The 19,142-nt window shown below is 40.1% G+C and overlaps 1 protein-coding gene across 1 annotated transcript; it reads left to right on the top strand.

The window, feature by feature from the left end:
- Window positions 1–3,184: 3,184 nt before the first annotated feature.
- LOC146889953 (mas-related G protein-coupled receptor member X2-like) lies at window positions 3,185–18,836 on the top strand. The gene is made up of 2 exons (XM_085682706.2): window positions 3,185–3,498; window positions 17,658–18,836. The coding sequence occupies exons 1-2, from the start codon at window positions 3,488–3,490 to the stop codon at window positions 18,700–18,702; spliced, it is 1,056 nt and encodes a 351-aa protein (XP_085538832.2). The 5' UTR covers window positions 3,185–3,487; the 3' UTR covers window positions 18,703–18,836.
- Window positions 18,837–19,142: the final 306 nt, after the last annotated feature.

Below are 19,142 nucleotides of genomic sequence, written 5' to 3'. Positions count from 1 at the left end.
TTTCCTCTTCCTTGCTCTCAGAAATTTGTTGAAATATATCATGTGTGGTAGTTCCTTTAGATTTAACTTGGTCCTATCTTGTCAGTGTTTCTCCCTCCATGTGTAATTGGCCATTGGCCTTGGAAATGGATCTTCAGGACTAATTAAGGACAAAGACCCCAATACAATCCTTTGGATACAAATTTATATCCTCATTTTCAACTCCTCTGTGCTTCTTTCTTTTTACCAGTAAAATGAGAAGATTAACAGCAGTTACCGTAAATGCCCTAAAAGAGCTCAGTCAGCTTCTAAGATAAAAACTTAAGTGACTCATTACTCTTTCCCAGACTAGAATTCACATGGGCATCTATCTCATCACCCACAACCTTGCTCAGCATACAAAGTCCATTTTCAGTTCCCACTCACTTCTTTAAAGAAGTCTCTTCTTCAGTGTTTAAACTGAGAGCAAAATCCCACTCTGTTACCTGGGGGAGAGTAATAGGTCAGTTTATAATAATACCACAGAGAAAATTACTTAATAACTACACCAACATTGCCTTGTTTTACCTTCCTTGATCAGCTGCATTATTGTTTCCACATTTGCTTACAGTACTCAACACTACCGTAAATACAGTTCATCACTGAACACATTCATAAAATATTACCTTAGATTCTCAGTAGCAACCATCTATTGCACTTCCCTGTTGGGAGACATGCTCATAAACAATATTAGTCATATTGGCAAGCACAAGGAATTTTTTACAACTAACTAGAATTTTCCACTGATAGAATTATAAAGAATGATTTCTTACCCAGCTATGAACTCTATGAGTAACAATTCCAAACTGCCAGGCAAGTTGTGCCCACTGGCACAATAGTGGTATGACCGTTATGAGAGTAACCAACTGCTCTCTGTTTAGAGTTGAACAAACACATACATAGTATGATTGATAAGGTCTTAAGCTCTAGGTGGGAACTTTATACCATTTCTTATCTCCTTTGACATTACCAAAACACCTTCAAATATTGATGTTTACCAACTCAGGCAAAAGTTACTTCCAGTCTTAATCTGAGAAGTCTCTCTCTGCAGTGAATACAGGAAAATTCAGAGACCCCCTGGCTGCACAAGGTTTTCAGAATAAAGGATGGTGCAGGGCTCAGCCCTAATCAAGGCCTTTATACCATTGTCTTTAAGCCTCAGGAAATGTTGCCAAAGAAGGGGCTGAAATAATGTAAGAGCAAAAGATAGAGAAGAGTTGTGAAATGCCTTCTTCTAAGCGTGACATTGTTGAGGCAATAACTCATAACTGTTTTGTCTTCTAGCACTGGGCTTACATGAGTTGGACCCATGGAACTGTCATCTATGGATAAAGAAGGGACTCAGAGGGCCCAGATACTTGCTGATGAATTATTTGTAGTTTATAGATTCTGTATCAAGAAGGGAAAACACTGTATTCCTTTGGGCAGTAATGGACACTTCCCAAACCACAGCTACAGAGACAGCCCTAATTTAACTCTAACATACACACACACACACACACACCCTCCCCAAAAGCTATGAATATGGCAAGGGTGGGAAGAAAAGAAGAGAGGGCAGGAGAAGGCAATAACCAGAGGGGTTATGAATATATATGAACTTGTCAAAGAGCCAAATTTATTAGCAAAATGTTTGTGATATTGACTAAAAATTTTCAACTACAATGTTTTCTATTACTTCTTCCCTTCTATTTTCTTTCTGCTTTTTATCGCCTTCTTTTCTTCCATTATTCATTTGTTAATCTTATATTTCATGATTATTCACTGTAACCTTCACATGGAAATAGACTCCTTTAATACACAATATATATGAAAGTCTTCTTGCCTCCACTGCCACTTTATAGTTAGGAAGTATGGCCATCCTCACATCTGTTTTAGTAGGAAGAGGTGATACTACCTTCATGAATCTCCATCATGGCATCTTTCTGTCTCTGAGATATACCTTCCCATTTACTGGAAGTGACCATGCCGCATGGCTTGAAGGTTCCTGTTTCCTACCCCTGTTCTAGGATAGAAGCATTAATGAGCCCAGAGTCCTACCACTGCCCCATACAGCCTCCTCAGACCACTTTTATTCTTTCAGGTCATAATATAGCTTAGACATGGGTTATCATGTAGGGAATACAAATAATCCAATGCCACTAGAGGAGTTTTTGTCAAAATATTGAGAGCCCAAGATAAGGAGACTCTGGATATGGGTTTCCTGAACCTGAATGTGGCTGAGAGCAAATAGACTGTCCATGGATCCTCGGCTTCTGTATAGGCAAGGACGTCTTCTTTGTCTAACAATGCCACGCAGTTCTGGGCATCCTCTGGTGTCATGATATAAACCCACCATCACCATGTATATTATACTGTCTTCATCTCTAGATTCATTACCACTGTGTCACCCTCTCCCCACATTACAGGTCTGAGCATGCTCAGTGCCATTACCTATGAGCCTTGCCTGTCTGTCTTGTAATTCATCAAGGATCACTAATTCTATCCAAAACATTGGTCAGCTAGCATTTGCCCTGATCTAGATTCTCTGTCTACGGTTTAGTATCCTTTAAAAGCCCGATGAGGCTGCTGACTTACAGCAGTTGGCAATGAATTACATCTGCCAAGTTATCTCATCACAGATATGTGGCTGATTATTTTATTGTTGTTTCTATCAAGGCTTTGCCTGCCTTTGCTGGTGAGGACCTTTGAGGTTCCAGGAAGATAATGCATAAAAAGACTATGTTTTGATCTGCTTTCCCTTTTCCTGTCTTTCTATTCTAGCTGCTGTCTTTTTGGTTTCCTTCATTTCCACCTATGCAGAAGCAGGCTTAGCTATCACTCTTGCAGACAACATCTTGAGTTCTTTCTTCATGGCCCACTGCTGAGTGCTTAGTTGACCTCCTTTGGCACCCTAGCAGTAAGGAGGTTGTCCCAGGAGCAAGCAGATTACACATTTCCAAAAATCCTTCCCTAGGCTGAACATCTGACAGAAGCAACTGTTTTCATTTCAAAACTGAGTCTCCAATCTAAAAAAATCTAAAAGTCACTATTCTACAAACTCATCTTATTTGATTATTATCTTTATGTTTGTTGCTTAGTCATGGTCTGGTTCTGCAAAAATAAAGATAGCTCTGATAAACAGATAATGCTACAGCACTGGCCCGCATTGCTTGGTGTTGCCAGCCTTCTGGCTGCAAGAAGCATTAATAGGGAAGAGGAGCCATAGGGATTGGTATGACCAGAGGATAAGAGATAGGTGCCAGACCAGATATTGAGAACAGTCTTGTGAAGAGTATAACACAAAGGAGTGACACTCATCTACCCAGATACAGATACAAGAAACCACAGGTCTTTCTTCCTCTCTTGATTATCCTTCCTCAAGTACCAGCGTCTTTGCAGTTTCTGAAGTACAGATAAGTTTCACACTGTTGGTGGAACCAGGGGATGCCTCTATTTGCCGCAGACCAGTTTACCTTCTCCTGTAAGCAGAATGGAGGAAAGGTAAGATGATTTTTGTTTTGAGACATTCACCCTAAAGCTATTATCTCTTTTTCTTAGTCTGTGACCACGGAGGTGGACAAGTCAAGGAGCCTCATGCATTTCTGCAGAAACAGGAGTCTGATTTCAAGACTCCATGTCAGCTTTGTGGGTTGGCAGACTGGAGTGTGGGAGATTTGAAGGCAGTGAACCAAGGCAGTGCCCTCTCCTTGTACTTTCTACCATTCTTCTCTCACCCCAACTACTCACACATGTTCCTATTGTGAGCATTCTGCCACTTTCCTCGACACGGCAAGAATATAGTTAGAGGCACTGTCTCTAAAAGCACAGTTTTGTCAGTATCTTATCTCAGCCACTGTGTTCCCCACAGTGGAAAGTTTCCATTCCCTTGTGTATTTCTGTCTCAGTAGGAAACAGATGGTCTAAAAATGAGGGACTATGAGGAACACAATTGAGTATAATTTATCAATATTGTGCATATTTAGGGAAAGATACGTGAGATGTTGAATCCATTTCTACCCCTCAAATAGCATGGAGAGTGGAGTTTTATCAACTGTCACAAAGTAAAAGTTATCTGAACCCAGAGCTGGCTGCTACTGTGATTGTAAAGGTACTTGTGTTCTGTCCCATGCATTCAATACTGAGTAATTTTTGTTCTTTGATCTTTTTAGTTATGCATACAGTGTGGTCTGCTTAGTCTCCCAAAGCTTCTCAACTGTTACTCAATCTCTATTGATCTCCATCTCTACCAGTTCCTTTTTGAGAATATGATTTTTGCTTTTGTTTTGAAACATTTATCTTGTATGCCAATTTGGTGGTTTGAGCTAACAGTTGGCACCTGGTTCATTTACTTGTGAGAACCTAATCGAAGGCAATAATATCTCCTCTCCTCGAATCAGTTGCAAGTCAATTATTGAGCTGGGAGTGGTAGTTCTTTCAGACTCCATCCTTCATCCATGCCTGGCTGTTGATGGGAATATTTGTGTAGAATATGTGTGTACATCCCCACATGCTCTGAGTCTGTGACTGGAATGACCATGTCTTGTTGGGAAGATGCCATTTTGAAGCTCTTCTCTTTATTTTTCTTGATCTTACATCCTTTCTGGTCTTGCTTTTTCTTTTTTAAAGATTTATTTATTTGTTTTTTAGGTATACAGTGTTCTGTCTGCATGCATGCCTTATGCCAGAAGACAGCACCAGATCTCATTATAGATGGTTGTGAGCCACCATGTGGTTGCTGGGAATTGAACTAAGGATCCCTGGAAGAGCAGTCAGTGCTCTTAATCTCTGAGCCATCTCTCCATCCCTGGTCTTGCTTTTTCAATGTTACCTGGACCTTAGGGAAAAGGGACAAATGATTTCCTTAGACGTAAACTATCAACCTTTACCTTTTCACACTAGCCTGTGCTGCCATCACTCTCTTCTTTTAATACTATTTGCTCCAGAGAGAAGCTTCTCTGATTAAGGCTGAATGTGGTGTCCATTCATGAGTATAAACCTAACTATTTATAGAGCAGCTCCATGCTGTCAATTTAGTCCAACAACTGAATTCAGTTTCACCATAGGGCATATGATCTTCCCAATCTTGTGTTTTATTTATTTATTTATTAAAAATTTCCACCTCTTCCTCCCCTCCCTTTTCCCTCCCCCTCCTCACTTCCCCCTCCCCACCTCCCCCTCGTTCTCTAGTCTTAAGAGCAGTCAGGGTTCCCTGACCCGTGGGAAGTTCAAGGTCCTCCCCCATCCATACAGGTCTTTAAAGGTGAACAGCCAAACAAACCAGGCTCCCACAAAGCTAGACCATGCAGCAGAATTAAATCCCAATGCCATTGTCCTTGGCTTCTCAGTCAGCCTTCATTGCCCGCCACATTCAGAGTGTCCATTTTGATCACATGCTCCATCGCTCCCAGTTCAGCTGGCCTTGGTGAGCTCCCATTAGATCAGTCCCACCATCTCAGTGGGTGGACGCACCCCTTGTGATCCTGACTTCCTTGCTCACGTTCTCCCTCCTTCTGTTTCTCATTTGGACCTAGGGAGCAAAGTCCAGTGATCCAATGTGGGACCCTGTCTCTCTCTCCATCCATCACCAGATGAAGGTTCTATGGTTGTATGCAAAATATTCATCAGTATAGTTATGGGATGAGGCCAGTTCATGCACCCTCTCCTCTGCTGCCCAGGGAACAATCTGGGGATCTCTTCTTGGACCTCGGACCCCCTCTAGAATCAAGTCTCTTACAAACCATAAAATGGCTCCCTTAGTTGCAATACTTACTTCCCTGCTCCCATATCCATCCTTCCTCCATCACACCCATCACATTCCCCCAAACTATCCCGAATCCTCCCCTTCTCACCTTCTCTCTACCCAACTCCCCTTACATCCACCCCCAACCCCCACCCCTCACTGCCCGTGCCCCCAAGTTTGCCTGGCAATCTTGTCTACTTCCAATATCCAGGAGGATAACTATATGATTTTCTTCAGGTTCACTTTCTTATTTAGCTTTTCTAGGATCACGAATAATAGGCTCAAAGACCTTTAATTATGTCTAGAATCCACTTATGAGTGAGTACATATCATATTCCTCTTTTTGTGCCTGGGTTACCTCACTCAGTAAAGCGTTTTCTATTTCCATCCATTTGCATGCAAAATTCAAGATGTCATTGTTTTTTACCGCTGAGTAAAATTCTAATGTGTATACGTTCCACACCTTCTTTAACCACTCTTCTATTGAGGGGCACCTAGGTTGTTTCCAGGTTCTGGCTATTACAAATCGTGCTGCTATGAACATAGTTGAACAAATGCTTTTGTAGTATGTTAGGGAATCTCTTGGGTATATTCCCAAGAGTGGAATTGCTGGGTCCTGAGGGAGGTTGACTCCCAGTTTCCTGAGAAACCACCACACTGATTTCCACAGTGGTTGCACAAGTTTGCATTCCCACCAACAATGGATGAGTGTTCCCCTCACTCCACATTCTCTCCAGCATAGGCTATCATTGGTGTTTTTAAGTTTAGCAATTCTGACAGGTGTAAGATGGTATCTCAATGTTGTTTTGATTTGCATTTCCCTGATCGCTAAGGAGGTTGAACATGACCTTAGTGTCTTTTGGCCATTAGAAGTTCTTCTGTTGAGAATTATCTGTTCAGTTCAGTACCCCATTTTTTAATTGGGTTAATTAGAGTTTTAGTGTCTAGTTTCTTGAGTTCTTTGTATATTTTGGAGATCAGACCTTTGTCCGATGAGGGGTTGGTGAAGATCTCCCAGTCAGAAGGTAGTCTTTTTGTCTTAGTGACAGTGTTCTTTGCTTTACAGAAGCTTCTCAGTTTCAGGAGGTCCCATTTATTCATTGATTCTCTTATTGTCTGCGCTACTGGGGTTCTACCTAGGAAGTGTTTTCCTGTGCCCATGTCTTGTAGACTACTTCCCACTTTCTCTTCTATTAGGTTCAAAGTGGTCAGATTAATATTGAGGTCTTTAATCCATTTGAACTTGAGTTTTATGCATGGTGATAGATATGGATCTACTTTCATTCTTCTACAGGTTGACATCCAGTTACGCCAGCACCATTTGTTAAAGATGCCTTCCTTCTTCCATTGTATACCTTTAGCTCCCTTGTCGAAAATCAGGTGTTCATAGGTTTGTGGGTTAATATCCGGGTATTCTATTCAATTCCATAGGTCGACTGCTCTGTTCTTATGCCAATACCAGGCTGTTTTCAATACTGTCGCTCTGTAATAGAGTTTGAAGTCAAGAATGGTAATGCCTCCAGAAGTTCCTTTATTGTATAAGATTGTTTTGGCTACCCTGGGTTTTTTGTTTTTCCATGCAAACTTGATTATCATTCTCTCAAGGTCTGTGAAGAAGTTTGATGGGATTTTGATGGGGATTGCATTGAATCTATAGATTGCTTTTGGTAGAATTGCCATTTTTACTATGTTGATCCTTCCAATCCAAGAGCAAGGGAGATCTTTCCATTTTCTGGTATCCTCCTCAATTTCTTTTTTCAAAGACTTAAAGTTTTTGTCAAATAGGTCTTTCACTTCCTCGGTTAGAGTTATCCCAAGATATTTTATGCTATTTGTGGCTGTCGTGAAAGGTGATGTTTCTCTGATTTCCCTCTCTGCTTCTTTATTTTTTGTGTATAGGAGGGCAACTGATTTTTTTGGAGTTAATCTTGTATCCTACCACATTACTAAAGGTGTTTATCAGCTGTAGGAATTCTTTGGTAGAGTTTTTGGGGTCACTTATGTACACTATCATATCATCTGCATATAATGAATGTTTAACTTCTTCCTTTCCAATTCAAATCCCCTTGGTCCCCTTATGTTGTCTTATTGCTATTGCTAGAACTTCAAGCACTATTTTGAAGAGGTATGGAGAGAGTGGACAGCCTTGTCGTGTTCCTGAGTTTAGTGGAATGGCTTTGAGTTTCTCTCCATTCAATTTGATGTTAGCTGTCGGCTTGCTGTAAATAGCTTTTATTATGTTTAGGTATGATCCTTGTATTCCCCATCGCTCCAACTCCTTTATAGCAAAGAGGTGTTGAATTTTGTCAAATGCTTTTTCAGCATCCAATGAAATGATCATGTGTTTTTTTTCTTTCAGTTTATTTATATGATGGATTACATTGATAGATTTGCTTATGTTGAACCAGCCTTGCATCTCTGGGATGAAGCCTACTTGATCATAATGGATAATTTTTCTAATGTGTTCTTGAATTCAGTTTGCCAGTATTTTATTGAGAATTTTCGCGTCGATGTTCATGAGTGAGATTGGCCTGTAATTCTCTTTCTTGGTTGTGTCTTTGTGTGGTTTTGGTATTAGAGTAACTGTAGCTTCATAAAAAGAGTTTGGCAATGACTCTTCTGTTTCTATATTGTGGAATACATCAAGGAGTATAAGTATTAGCTCTTCCTGGAAGTTCTGGTAGAATTCTTCAATGAAACCATCTGGTCCTGGGCTTTTTTTGGTAGGGAGATTTTTGATAACAGCTTCTAATTCTTCGTGACTAACAGGTCTATTTAGACTGTTCACCTGGTCTAGGTTCAACTATGGTATATCGTACTTATCTAAAGAAAATATCCATTTCTTTTACATTTTCCAATTTTGTGGCATACAGGCTTTTGTAGTAAGAACTAATGATTCTCTGAATTTCCTCTGTGTCTGTGGTTATGTCCCCCTTTATATTTCTGATCTTATTAATTTGCATGTTGTCTCTCTGTTGTTTGATTAGTTTGGATAGGGGTTTGTCGATCTTGTTGATTTTCTCCAAGAATCAGTTTTTTGTTTCATTGATTCTTTGGATTGTTTTCTGTGTTTCTATTTTGTTGATTTCAGCCCTCAGTCTGATTATTTCCAGTCTTCTACTCCTCCTGGGTGAATCTGCTTCCTTTTTTTCTAGAGCTTTCAGGTGTGCTGTTAAGTCTCTAATGTGTGCTTTCTCCGTTTTCTTTAATTGAGCACTTAGTGCTATGGACTTTCCTCATAGCACTGCTTTCATAGTGTCCCATAGGTTTGAGTATGTTGTGTCTTTTTTTCATTAAATTCAAGGAAGACTTTAATTTCTTTCTTTATTTCTTTCTTGACCCAGGGGTAATTCAGTAGTTGACTGTTCAGCTTCCATGAGTTTGTTGGCTTCCTGGACGTAGCATTGTTGTTGATTTCTAAATTTAATCCATGGTGATCTGACAAGACACAGGTGGTTACTAATATTTTTTTGTATCTGTGGAAGTTTGCTTTGTTACCAAGTATGTGGTCAATTTTCGAGAAGGTTCCATGAGCTGCAGAGAAGAAAGTATATTCTTTCCTATTTGGGTGGAATGTTCTATAGATGTCTCTTAAGTCTATTTGATTCAATACCTCCAATATTTCTCTTATATCTCTGTTAGGTTTCTGTCGATTGACCTGTCCATTGGTGAGAGAGGTGTGTTGAAGTCTCTTACTATTAGTGTGTGTGGTTTGATGACTGCCTTGAGTTCTAGAAGTGTTTCTTTTACATAAGTGGGTGCCTTTATATTAGGGGCATAGATATTTAGGATCGAGACTTCCTCCTGATGAATTGTTCCTGTTATGAGTATGAAATGTCCATCTCCATCTCTTCTGATTGATTTTAGTTTGAAGTCAATTTTTTTAGAGATTAGAATGGCCACGCCCACTTGTTTCTTAGGTCCGTTTGCTTGGAAAACCTTTTCCCACCCCTTTACTCTGAGAAGGTGTCTGCCTTTGTGGTTGAGGTGTGTTTCTTGTAAACAGCAGAATGTTGGATCCTTTTTCTTATCCAATCTCTAAGTCTGTGCCTTTTTATAGGTGAATTGATTCCATTGATATTAAGTGATATTAATGACCAGTGGTTGTTGACTTCGGTTATTTTTTTTTGGGGGGGGGTAGTAGAGAGTGTGTGTTTCCCTTCTTTGAGTTCTGCTTGTGAAGGGTTGCTAGATGTCTGAGGTATTGTAGGCAGTGTTGGCAATGTTGTATTCCTTGGGTTGTGATTTTCTTTCTAATAGTTTCTGTAAGGCTGGATTTGTGGCTACGTATTGTTTAAATTTGTTTTTATCCTGGAACATTTTGTTTTCTCTGTTGATAGTGAACGATAGCTTGGCTGGGCATAGTAGTCTGGGTTTGCATCCATGGTCTTTTAGTTTCTGCAGTACCTCTATCCAGTATATTCTTATATGGCGAGGGGATTTTTTTTTGATCCAGTCTATTCGGTGTTCTGTATGCTTCTTGAACCTTTATAGGGATATCGTTCTTCAGGTTGGGGAAGTTTTCTCTATAATTTTGTTGAATATATTTTCTGGGCCATTGATCTGCAATTCTTCTTCTTCTTCTACCCCTATTATTCTTAGATTTTTTTTATTATGTCCCAGATTTCCTGAATGTTTTGTCATGAGAATTTGTTGGATTTGCTGTTTTCTTTGGACAGAGCATTTATTTTCTCTATGGTGTCTTCAGAATCTGAGATTCGTTCTTCTATCTCTTGCATTCTACTGGTTATGCTTGTTTCTGAAGTTTCTGTTCATTTACCAGATTTTCCATAGCTAGCTGGCCCTCAGTTTGTGTTTTCTTCATTGCCTCCATTTCAGTTTTCAATTCTTGAACTGTTTCCATTACCTGTTTGATTGTTTTTTTCTTCGTTTCCCAGGGTGTCGTTTAGGAATTTACTCATTTCTTCAAACTTTTTGTTATACTTCTCTTCCATTTCTTTATGGCAGATTTTCACCTCCTGTTTAAGTTCCTCTATTATTTTCATATAGTTCCTCTTAGAGTCGATTTCATCTATTTCTTCTGGAGTAGGGTGTTCAACTCTTCTAGTTTTGTGATCCCTGGATTCTGGTGATGTCATGTTGCCTTTCAGGTTGTTGCAGGAATTCTTGCATCGGCGCCTGCCCATCTGTTCCTTCAAATGGAGCCAGGAAATTCTTGGTGTCTTGGTTCAGTATTTGCTGTTACTGACTCTCTGGGTGGATCTATTCAGTGCAGGAGCAGGAACTTTTCCTGTCCCTCTAGATGGTACTCCTCAGCACCCTCTGGATGGAACTCCTCAGCACAGACACAGGGATAGCCCTCTGGATGAAATTCCTCAGCACCCTCTGGATGGAACTCCTCAGCACTGAAATAGGGGTAGCTGGTATTCCAAGGACACAGGAGACAAAAGGGTGACCATGGGTGCAGGAAAGAGTCCAGTGGAACGCCGAAGACCCTGCTGCAGAAGCTGAGGGGGGGCTGTGCTCTCTTCTGGGACAGTCCGCCCAGGCTAGCACACACTCACCTCTCTGGATATAACTCCTCAGCACTGAAATAGGGATAGTTGGTATTCCAAGGACACAGGAGACAAAAGGGCGACTGTGGTGGCAGGGTAGGATCGAGTGGAACACAGAAGACCCTGCAGGATAAGCTGAGGTGTGGGGGCTGTGCTCTCTTCCAGGACAGTCCGCCCTGGATAGCCCAGACTCACTCCTCTGGTTGGAACTCCTCAACACTGAAATAGGGATAGCTGGTATTTCAAGGACACAGGAGACAAAAGGGTGACCATGGGAGCAGGGTAGGGTTGAGTGGAACACAGAAGACCCTGGGATAGCACAGAATCACCCCTCTGGTTGGAACTCCTCAGCACTGAAATAGGGACAGCTGGTATTCCAAGGACACAGGAGACTAAAAAGCAACCATGGGGGCAGGGTAGAGTCCAGTGGAACACTGAAGACCCTGCCTCAGAAGCTGAGGAGGGGGGCTGTGCTCTCTTCCGGGACAGTCCGCCCTGGATAGCACACACTCACCTCTCTGGATAGAACTCCTCAGCACAGAAATAGGGATGATTGGTATTCCAAGGACACAGGAGACAAAAGGGTGACTGTGGAGGCAGGGAAGAGTCCAGTGGACCGCCAAAGACCCTGCCACAGAAGGTGGGTGGGCTGTGCTCTCTTCTGGGACAGTCCGCCAGGGATAGCACACACTCACCTCTCTGGATAGAACTCCTCAGCACCTTCTGGTTGGAACTCCTTAGCACTGAAATAGGGACATCTGGTATTCCAAGGACACAAGAGACAAAAGGGCAACCGTGGTGGCAGGGTAGGGTCGAGTGGAACACAGAAGCCCAATCTTGTGTTTTTGATCTGATTTCCAGCACTAGGCAAGCATTCATTGATAAGGAGTGGGCCTCAAATTCAATCAGAAAGCAGTTATTTTCCCCACAATTACGCTGGAATTATTGCACAAATGTGCTCTTTCTCCCTGAAAGGTTGGTGTCATGGATTGTAGGATTAATAGCTGTATAAGATCATAGATGTTTGCCCCACAGGAGCATGCCTAGCAATTTCTGGGATTGTGGAAGCTAGCCCAAGCAGGGAGGAAGATTCCATCTTTGTATTAGCTTGTTCTGTGTAATTTGTGCACTCAAAGTGTGGGGTGCCTTCAGCAGTGTGATCTGAACACATCATTATGATGAAAAACAGAAAGAATGAAAAGAGTTTGCATCATTGTGGGAGCCTTGGGGGAATCCTTGACCAACAACTCATAAAGAGTTATATCATGTCTGGTAGGTTATTTTGTTTAACAGCCCATGGATCCTCAAAGCAATTTCTTCCAGGAATATAATGTAGCCTTCTACAACCCTCTTTCTCAAAAATAATGTTTTTTAAATAAAATATCATATTTATTTATCTATGCTCTTTATTTTGATCAATCCTCTTTATCTATCTTTAGTTACCTATTTTTCCATCACACCTCCTTCTTTCTACCTTATATCACTTTGTGTACTTTTAAATTTCCTTTATTTTGATCTTTTGCCTCCATTAAAGCATCCAGACCTAAAGACCTCTTTCTAAAGTCCTGCCTCTCACAGGTGACACAAGTAGATCACACAAATTAGAGATCTGAAACTAGGATTTACATTTGGAGCAGAATATTTGGCATTTGCTTTTTTTCTGTCATTCCTGGGTTTCCCCATAAATATAATTATTTCCAGTTCCAGTCATTTACATGGAAATTTCACAACATAATTTATCTTTACAGCTGAATAAAGTCCCATTGTTATATGTACAAAATTTCATTGTCCCCCCCCATCAGTTGATGGGCATCTAGGCTGATTCCTTATCCTAGTTACTGTGAGTAGAATAACAGCAATGACCATGAATAGTGAAACATTATATTTAGTGGCATATAGAATGTTTAGGGTGCATGAGAAGGCATGGTATAGTATTGTGCTCTCTTAGTTAAAATCACTGTTGCTGTGATGAAACACCATGATCAAAGGAACTTGGGGAAGACAGGATTTATTCATCTTTTTTCTTTTTCTTTTTTAATTGATTTTATTGAACTATACATTTTATTCTGCTCCCCTCCATTCTTTTCCCTTTCTATTCAATCATCTCCCTATTCAACTGGGGTCCGCATGCTCCCAATTTACTTAGGAGATCTTGTCTTTTTCCATTTCCCATATAGATTAGATCCATGTATGTCTATCTTAGGGTCCTCATTATTGTCTAGGTTCTCTGGGATTGTGATTGGTGGGCTGATTTTCTTTGCTTTATGTTTAAAAACCACTTATGAGTGAGTACATATGATAATTGTCTTTCTCGGTCTGTATTACCTCAATTGATGTTTTCTAGATCCATCCAATTGCCTGCAAATTACAAGATGTCTTTATTTTTTTCAGCTGTGTAATACTCCATTGTGCAAATGTACCACATTTTCCTTATTCAGTCTTTGGTTGAGGGGTATTTAGGCTTTTCCAGGTTCTTGCTATGACAAACAATGTTACTATGAACAAAATTGAGCACATGTCCTTGTAGTATGCTTGAAAAACCTTTGGGCATATACCCAAAAGTGGTATTACTGAGTCTTGAGGAAGGTTGTTTCTTAATTTTCTGAGAAATTTCCATACTGATATCCATAGGGGCTGTACAAGCTTGCACTCCTACCACCAGAAATGCAGGAGTGTTTCCTTTACCCCACAACCTTTCCAGCATAAGTTGTCATTAATGTTTCAGATCTTGGCTATTCTTAAAGGTGTAAGATGGAATCTCAGAGTTGTTTTGATTTGCATTTCTCTGATGACTGAGGATTTTGAGCATTTTCTTACATGTCTTTCAGCCATTTTAGATTCCTTTGTTGAGAGTTTTCTGTTTAGGTCTGTACTCCATTTTTTATTTGATTGTTTGTTGTTTTGATGTCCAATTTCTTAAATTCTTTGTATATTTTGGAGATTAGTCCTCTGTCTGGTGTGGGGTTGGTGAAGATCTTTTCCCATTCTGTAGGCTGCCATTTTTGTCTTGTTGACTGAAAAAAGGAAGCATATTTAACAAATGGTGCTGACATAACTGGATATCAACATGTAGAAAGATGAAAATAGATCTATATCTATCGCCATGCACAAAACTCAAGTCCAAATGGATCAAAGACCTCAACATAAAGCCAGTCATACTGAACCTCATAGAAGAGAAAGTGGGAAGTACACTTGAATACATTGGCACAGGAGACCACTTCCTAACTATAACCCCAGTAGTACAGACACTGAGAGAAACAATTAATAAATAAGACCTTCTGAAACTGAAAAGCTTATGTAAAGCAAAGAACAGAATTTATTCATCTTTTACATCACATTTCAACATCAAAGGAAATGAACACAGGAGCTCAAGCAGAAGAAGAGTCTGGAGGCAGTAGCTGATACAGAGGCTACAGAGAAGGGATACTTATTAGTTTGCTTCTTATGGCTTGCTCCAATCTGTTTTTTTACAGAACTCTGGACCACCAACCCAGAGATGGCACTATCCGTAATGGGCTGGGCCATTCCCACTAATTACTAATCAAGAAAATGCCCTACAGGCTTGTGTCCTGCTTGATCTTATGGAGGAATTTTTTTAGGAGAGCCTCCCTCCTCTCTGCTGATGCTATCTTGTGTCAAGTTGATATGAAAGTAGCATTTAAACTTAGTATAACAGTTCTATCTCATTTTCTGTGGAATCACCACACTGATTTCTATAGTGGTAATTTCAGTTTGCGTTCTCACTAACAACAATAACTAAGTGTTCCTCTTTCCCCATGTCTTCATCAGTATTTCTTGTTCTTTGGATTCTTGATGTTAGTCATTCTTATTCAGATAAGATGGAATCTCAAAGCAGACTTAATTTTCATTTTCCTGACGGCCACTGATACTGAACCTTTTTCAAAATGGTAGGAGATATTCATATTTATTCTTTGGGGAATTTGTCTGTTCAAATTTAAGTTCATTCCTTGATTGTTTTGCTTCTTAGTCTTCTGCTGCATGTATAACAGGGAATTATGTTGTTTTTGCTTCAGTCAGGTGTCTAATCCTGTCTTCTTTAACTTCATTTAGCTGTTTATTCAAATCCTCTTTGAATTCCTTGACCTCTAGTGCATGTCTATAATTGTTCTTTGAATCCCATATCTTGAATTTCATCTAAATTGTATTCACTTGGAATACATACTATAGGATTCAAGATCTTTAGGAGAGTCATATTGTTTGGATTTTTCATATTATTTATAATTTTATGATGTCACTTGAGCATCTGGAGTTTGGTTCTTGGTTATATCTTTTGATATAAGTTTTGACAACTATTTGGAGTCCCCAAGTGCATTATGGACTACATACTTTGGGGGCATCTCAAAGGAACAAGGTTTGACAGAGGGAGTCTCTTATTAGGGGCCTGTGAGTTCCTGCAGAGAAGACTAAGGTGGGGTATCTAGCTGGATAGTGGGTGTAAACAAGGAGAGTAGTTTCTATCAGGATGGGTGTGACACTTGATTGGCAGTTACATATTCTCTCAGGATGTGGAACATTATCTTTCTGTGCTCTTCCAGTTCTAAGATGTTTACACAGAACTCTGTTATTTTGGGGATAGGTTTCACTTTGTGGGTAAACTGACACATGCGCCTGCATCCTTTAGCATCAGCATCTGTTATGTGACATCTGCTCCTGACACTCGCCACTGCATTTTGTTATATAGGTTCATTCTTTTTCATGCACATTTTGAATGCCTCCATTATTGGAATGTCCATACATTATTGTATATTAAGGAAAATACTTAATGATTTAACATTATAGAAACATGCAATTATTCTTTTGTGCTTTAGTCTGCATCTGAGACACATTCTTTGCTCATAGAATACTGAGAGGTGGTCTCAAATCTGAGTTCCAGAGGTCTCCAAAGTAGAGATCTTTTATCTCTCTCTTGTCCTTCCTTCCTTCCTTCCTTCCTTCCTTCCTTCCTTCCTTCCTTCCTTCCTTCCTTCCTTCCTTCCTCCCTTCCTCCCTTCCTTCCTTTTTTCCTTTCTTTCTGGGTTCCTTCCTTTCTTTGTCCCTCCCTCCTTTCTTTTCTTGCTTTGTTCCTTTTATTTCTTTCAGCCCATGCTTTTCTGTAACTTACTATGTAGCTTAGATTGTTCTTGAACTCAAGGTACTATTCTGGGCCCATCTTGTAGCGTTGGTACTCCACAAATAAGCTGACATGCTTGGCAGATGGTTTCCACAGCCTGTAGAGTTGGTACTCCACAAGTAAGCTACCATGCCTGGAAGATGGCTTCCGTTAAATGCTGTCTTCACTGTAGATGTTTCTGTGTCAAAGTCCCTATATTCAGCCAGTTGTCACTTCCTTTCTTCTTCTTCTTCTTCTTCTTCTTCTTCTTCTTCTTCTTCTTCTTCTTCTTCTTCTTCTTCTTCTTCTTCTTCTTCTTCTTCTTCTTTTTCTTCTTCTTCCTTTTACATTATTTTTATTCTCTAAGAGTGTTAGAAGTTCAGTTAATCTCAAATCAGCGTCTAAATTCTGGGCTTAAATCCTTTAAGAACATCAATATAGTTATTTATTGAACATTCCTGGGTTGGAAAAGACAAAGGCCATCATTAGCTATCTTTAAGCATAAGCCATTATTTCAAATGCACTAGAACTGTCCGCTGACAGAACCCTAAGCAACAATGTTTTATTCCTTTTCTATGTGTTTTGTAATAATAACTTGCTGTATAATATTTGCAAAAAATTAATCCAAATAAATAGATATTGTTGGGTTTATAATTAATTCATGCATTTGTTTGGTGAGAATTCTCCATTACTCACCAAGTCTCTATAGAGAGATGGACACTTGTGATGTAGCAGCAGTCAACAGAAAATTTCCTGATGTCTTCAAAAGCTTTTCTGCTTTCTAGTATCAAATCTGAAATGGAGACAGGGACTCTTTAGACTACACATCTGTTTCTTTTCATACTGGTCTTAGACTTGGCATTTCCATCATGACTTTAATTCATGATTTCCATATTTTCCCAGTTGATATCCTTCCCCTGCCAGAACTGAGAGCAGCTGATGGCCATAATTCTAGCTTCTAAGTTCCTGCACCAGAGAAGAACCAGTCTTAGGATAGAGAGAAAGTTGGGTTCAGAGTTCCATTTCTTTCTGACACAGCCCAAGACACTGAGTGTCTATATTGGGGACACCAGCTACACTCAAGTCAGTACAGGACATGGTTTTTTGATAGCCAAAATCAATTACAAGATGGATTTAAATGATGTCTCCAGAAATATCTGTTTTCATAATTTACTCAGTCTCTACAAGCCTCTTTACTCTCTCTATGAACCAGGTCAGTCATTTACCCAGAGCAAAATGGTACTGAGAAGAAGAGAGAATATAGTATATGTTCATATCTTGTTCTTTTTTCCAGGAACACTACTGGAGAGCTCCTAAGAGTGGATCCAAACATCGCAGATTGGGGGACTAACATCACAACAGTGAATGGAAGAAACCACACTGGAATTCCACTTTGTAGCATCATGCTCAGTACCATGACCTTCCTTTCCCTCATCATTGCCCTGGTTGGGCTGATTGGAAATGCCGTAGTGCTGTGGCTTCTGGGCTTCCACTTGCAAAGGAATGGCTTCTCTGTGTATATCCTCAACTTGGCTGGGGCTGACTTCCTCTTCCTCTGCTTTCACATTGCACATTGCCTTCATATTATCTTGGACACGCTCTACTCCAAGGACACTGACATTCCTCTCTTTTTTTTCATTGTATTAAACGTTGCTTATCTTTGTGGGCTGAGCATGCTCAGTGCCATAAGCATTGAACGAAGTCTGTCTGTCAGGTGGCCCATCTGGTATCGCAGCCAACGCCCAAGGCACACATCAACCATCATATGTACCCTGCTTTGGTTTTTGTCACTGCTGCTAAGCATCCTGGAAGGGGAGGAATGTGGCTTCCTATTTGATAGTCTTGGCCATGGTTGGTGTCAGACATTTGATTTCATTACAACTGCATGGTTAATTGTTTTATTTGTGGTTCTTTTAGGGTCCAGTCTGATCTTAATGGTTACCATCTTTTGTGGCTCACACAGGATCCCTGTGACCAGGCTGTTTGTAACCATTGGGTACACAGTACTGGCCTTTCTGCTCTTTGGTTTGCCCTATGGAATCTACCAGTTTCTCTTAGAATGGATTGAAAATTTTAATTATGTTGTGTTTTGTGATTTTTATTCAGTGACAATATTTCTGTCATGTGTTAATAGCTGTGCCAATCCTATAATTTATTTCCTTGTTGGCTCCATTAGGCATTGTCGATTCCAGTGCAGGAGTCTCAAACTACTTCTGCAGAGAGCCATGCAGGACACTTCTGAAGAGGAAGACTGTGGAGAAGTGGTTTCTTCAGAAAGATCTAGAGAAACAAAAACAGTCTGGCAGCGACTGAGATCTGTTTTAATCAGGAAGAAGTAGCTTTGAAAATGGCTTTGTGCTTATTAGTTTGTGGCATTTTCATCACCTTGTTTAGTTGTCAAACCAAGTTTAAATCAATTGAGAAAGTAGTCAATCTTGTGGAAGTTGATTTATACTGGACTTGTTATACAAATACTGACTGCAGCATTTCTGGAGCTGTCTTACTCAGGGCTCTATCATCTCCTTTTGATGGGACTCCTTGGAAGCTCTCTGGGGTCCAGGAGAGCTGTTGTCCACTACTGACAAATGCCTCCTTCATCAGAAGGAAATGTAATAAAGAACATCATGTATTTGGTACACATCATGTACAGGGGTTAAATCCATGCTATATTTTGAAAAAGTTTCCATTTCTGACTTTTGTTTTTTTTAAGGTTTTAAAAGAAGCTTTTATTTAATTCTTGCAATTTTTCTACAATGTTCACTAGCTCTACTTTTAATCA

Source organism: Myodes glareolus, chromosome 24 (assembly GCF_982192425.1).
Source record: "Myodes glareolus chromosome 24, mMyoGla1.1, whole genome shotgun sequence".
NCBI lineage: Eukaryota > Metazoa > Chordata > Mammalia > Rodentia > Cricetidae > Myodes > Myodes glareolus.
Note: the sequence above shows the minus strand (reverse complement) of the source record. Positions and strands in the feature narration are given on the sequence as shown.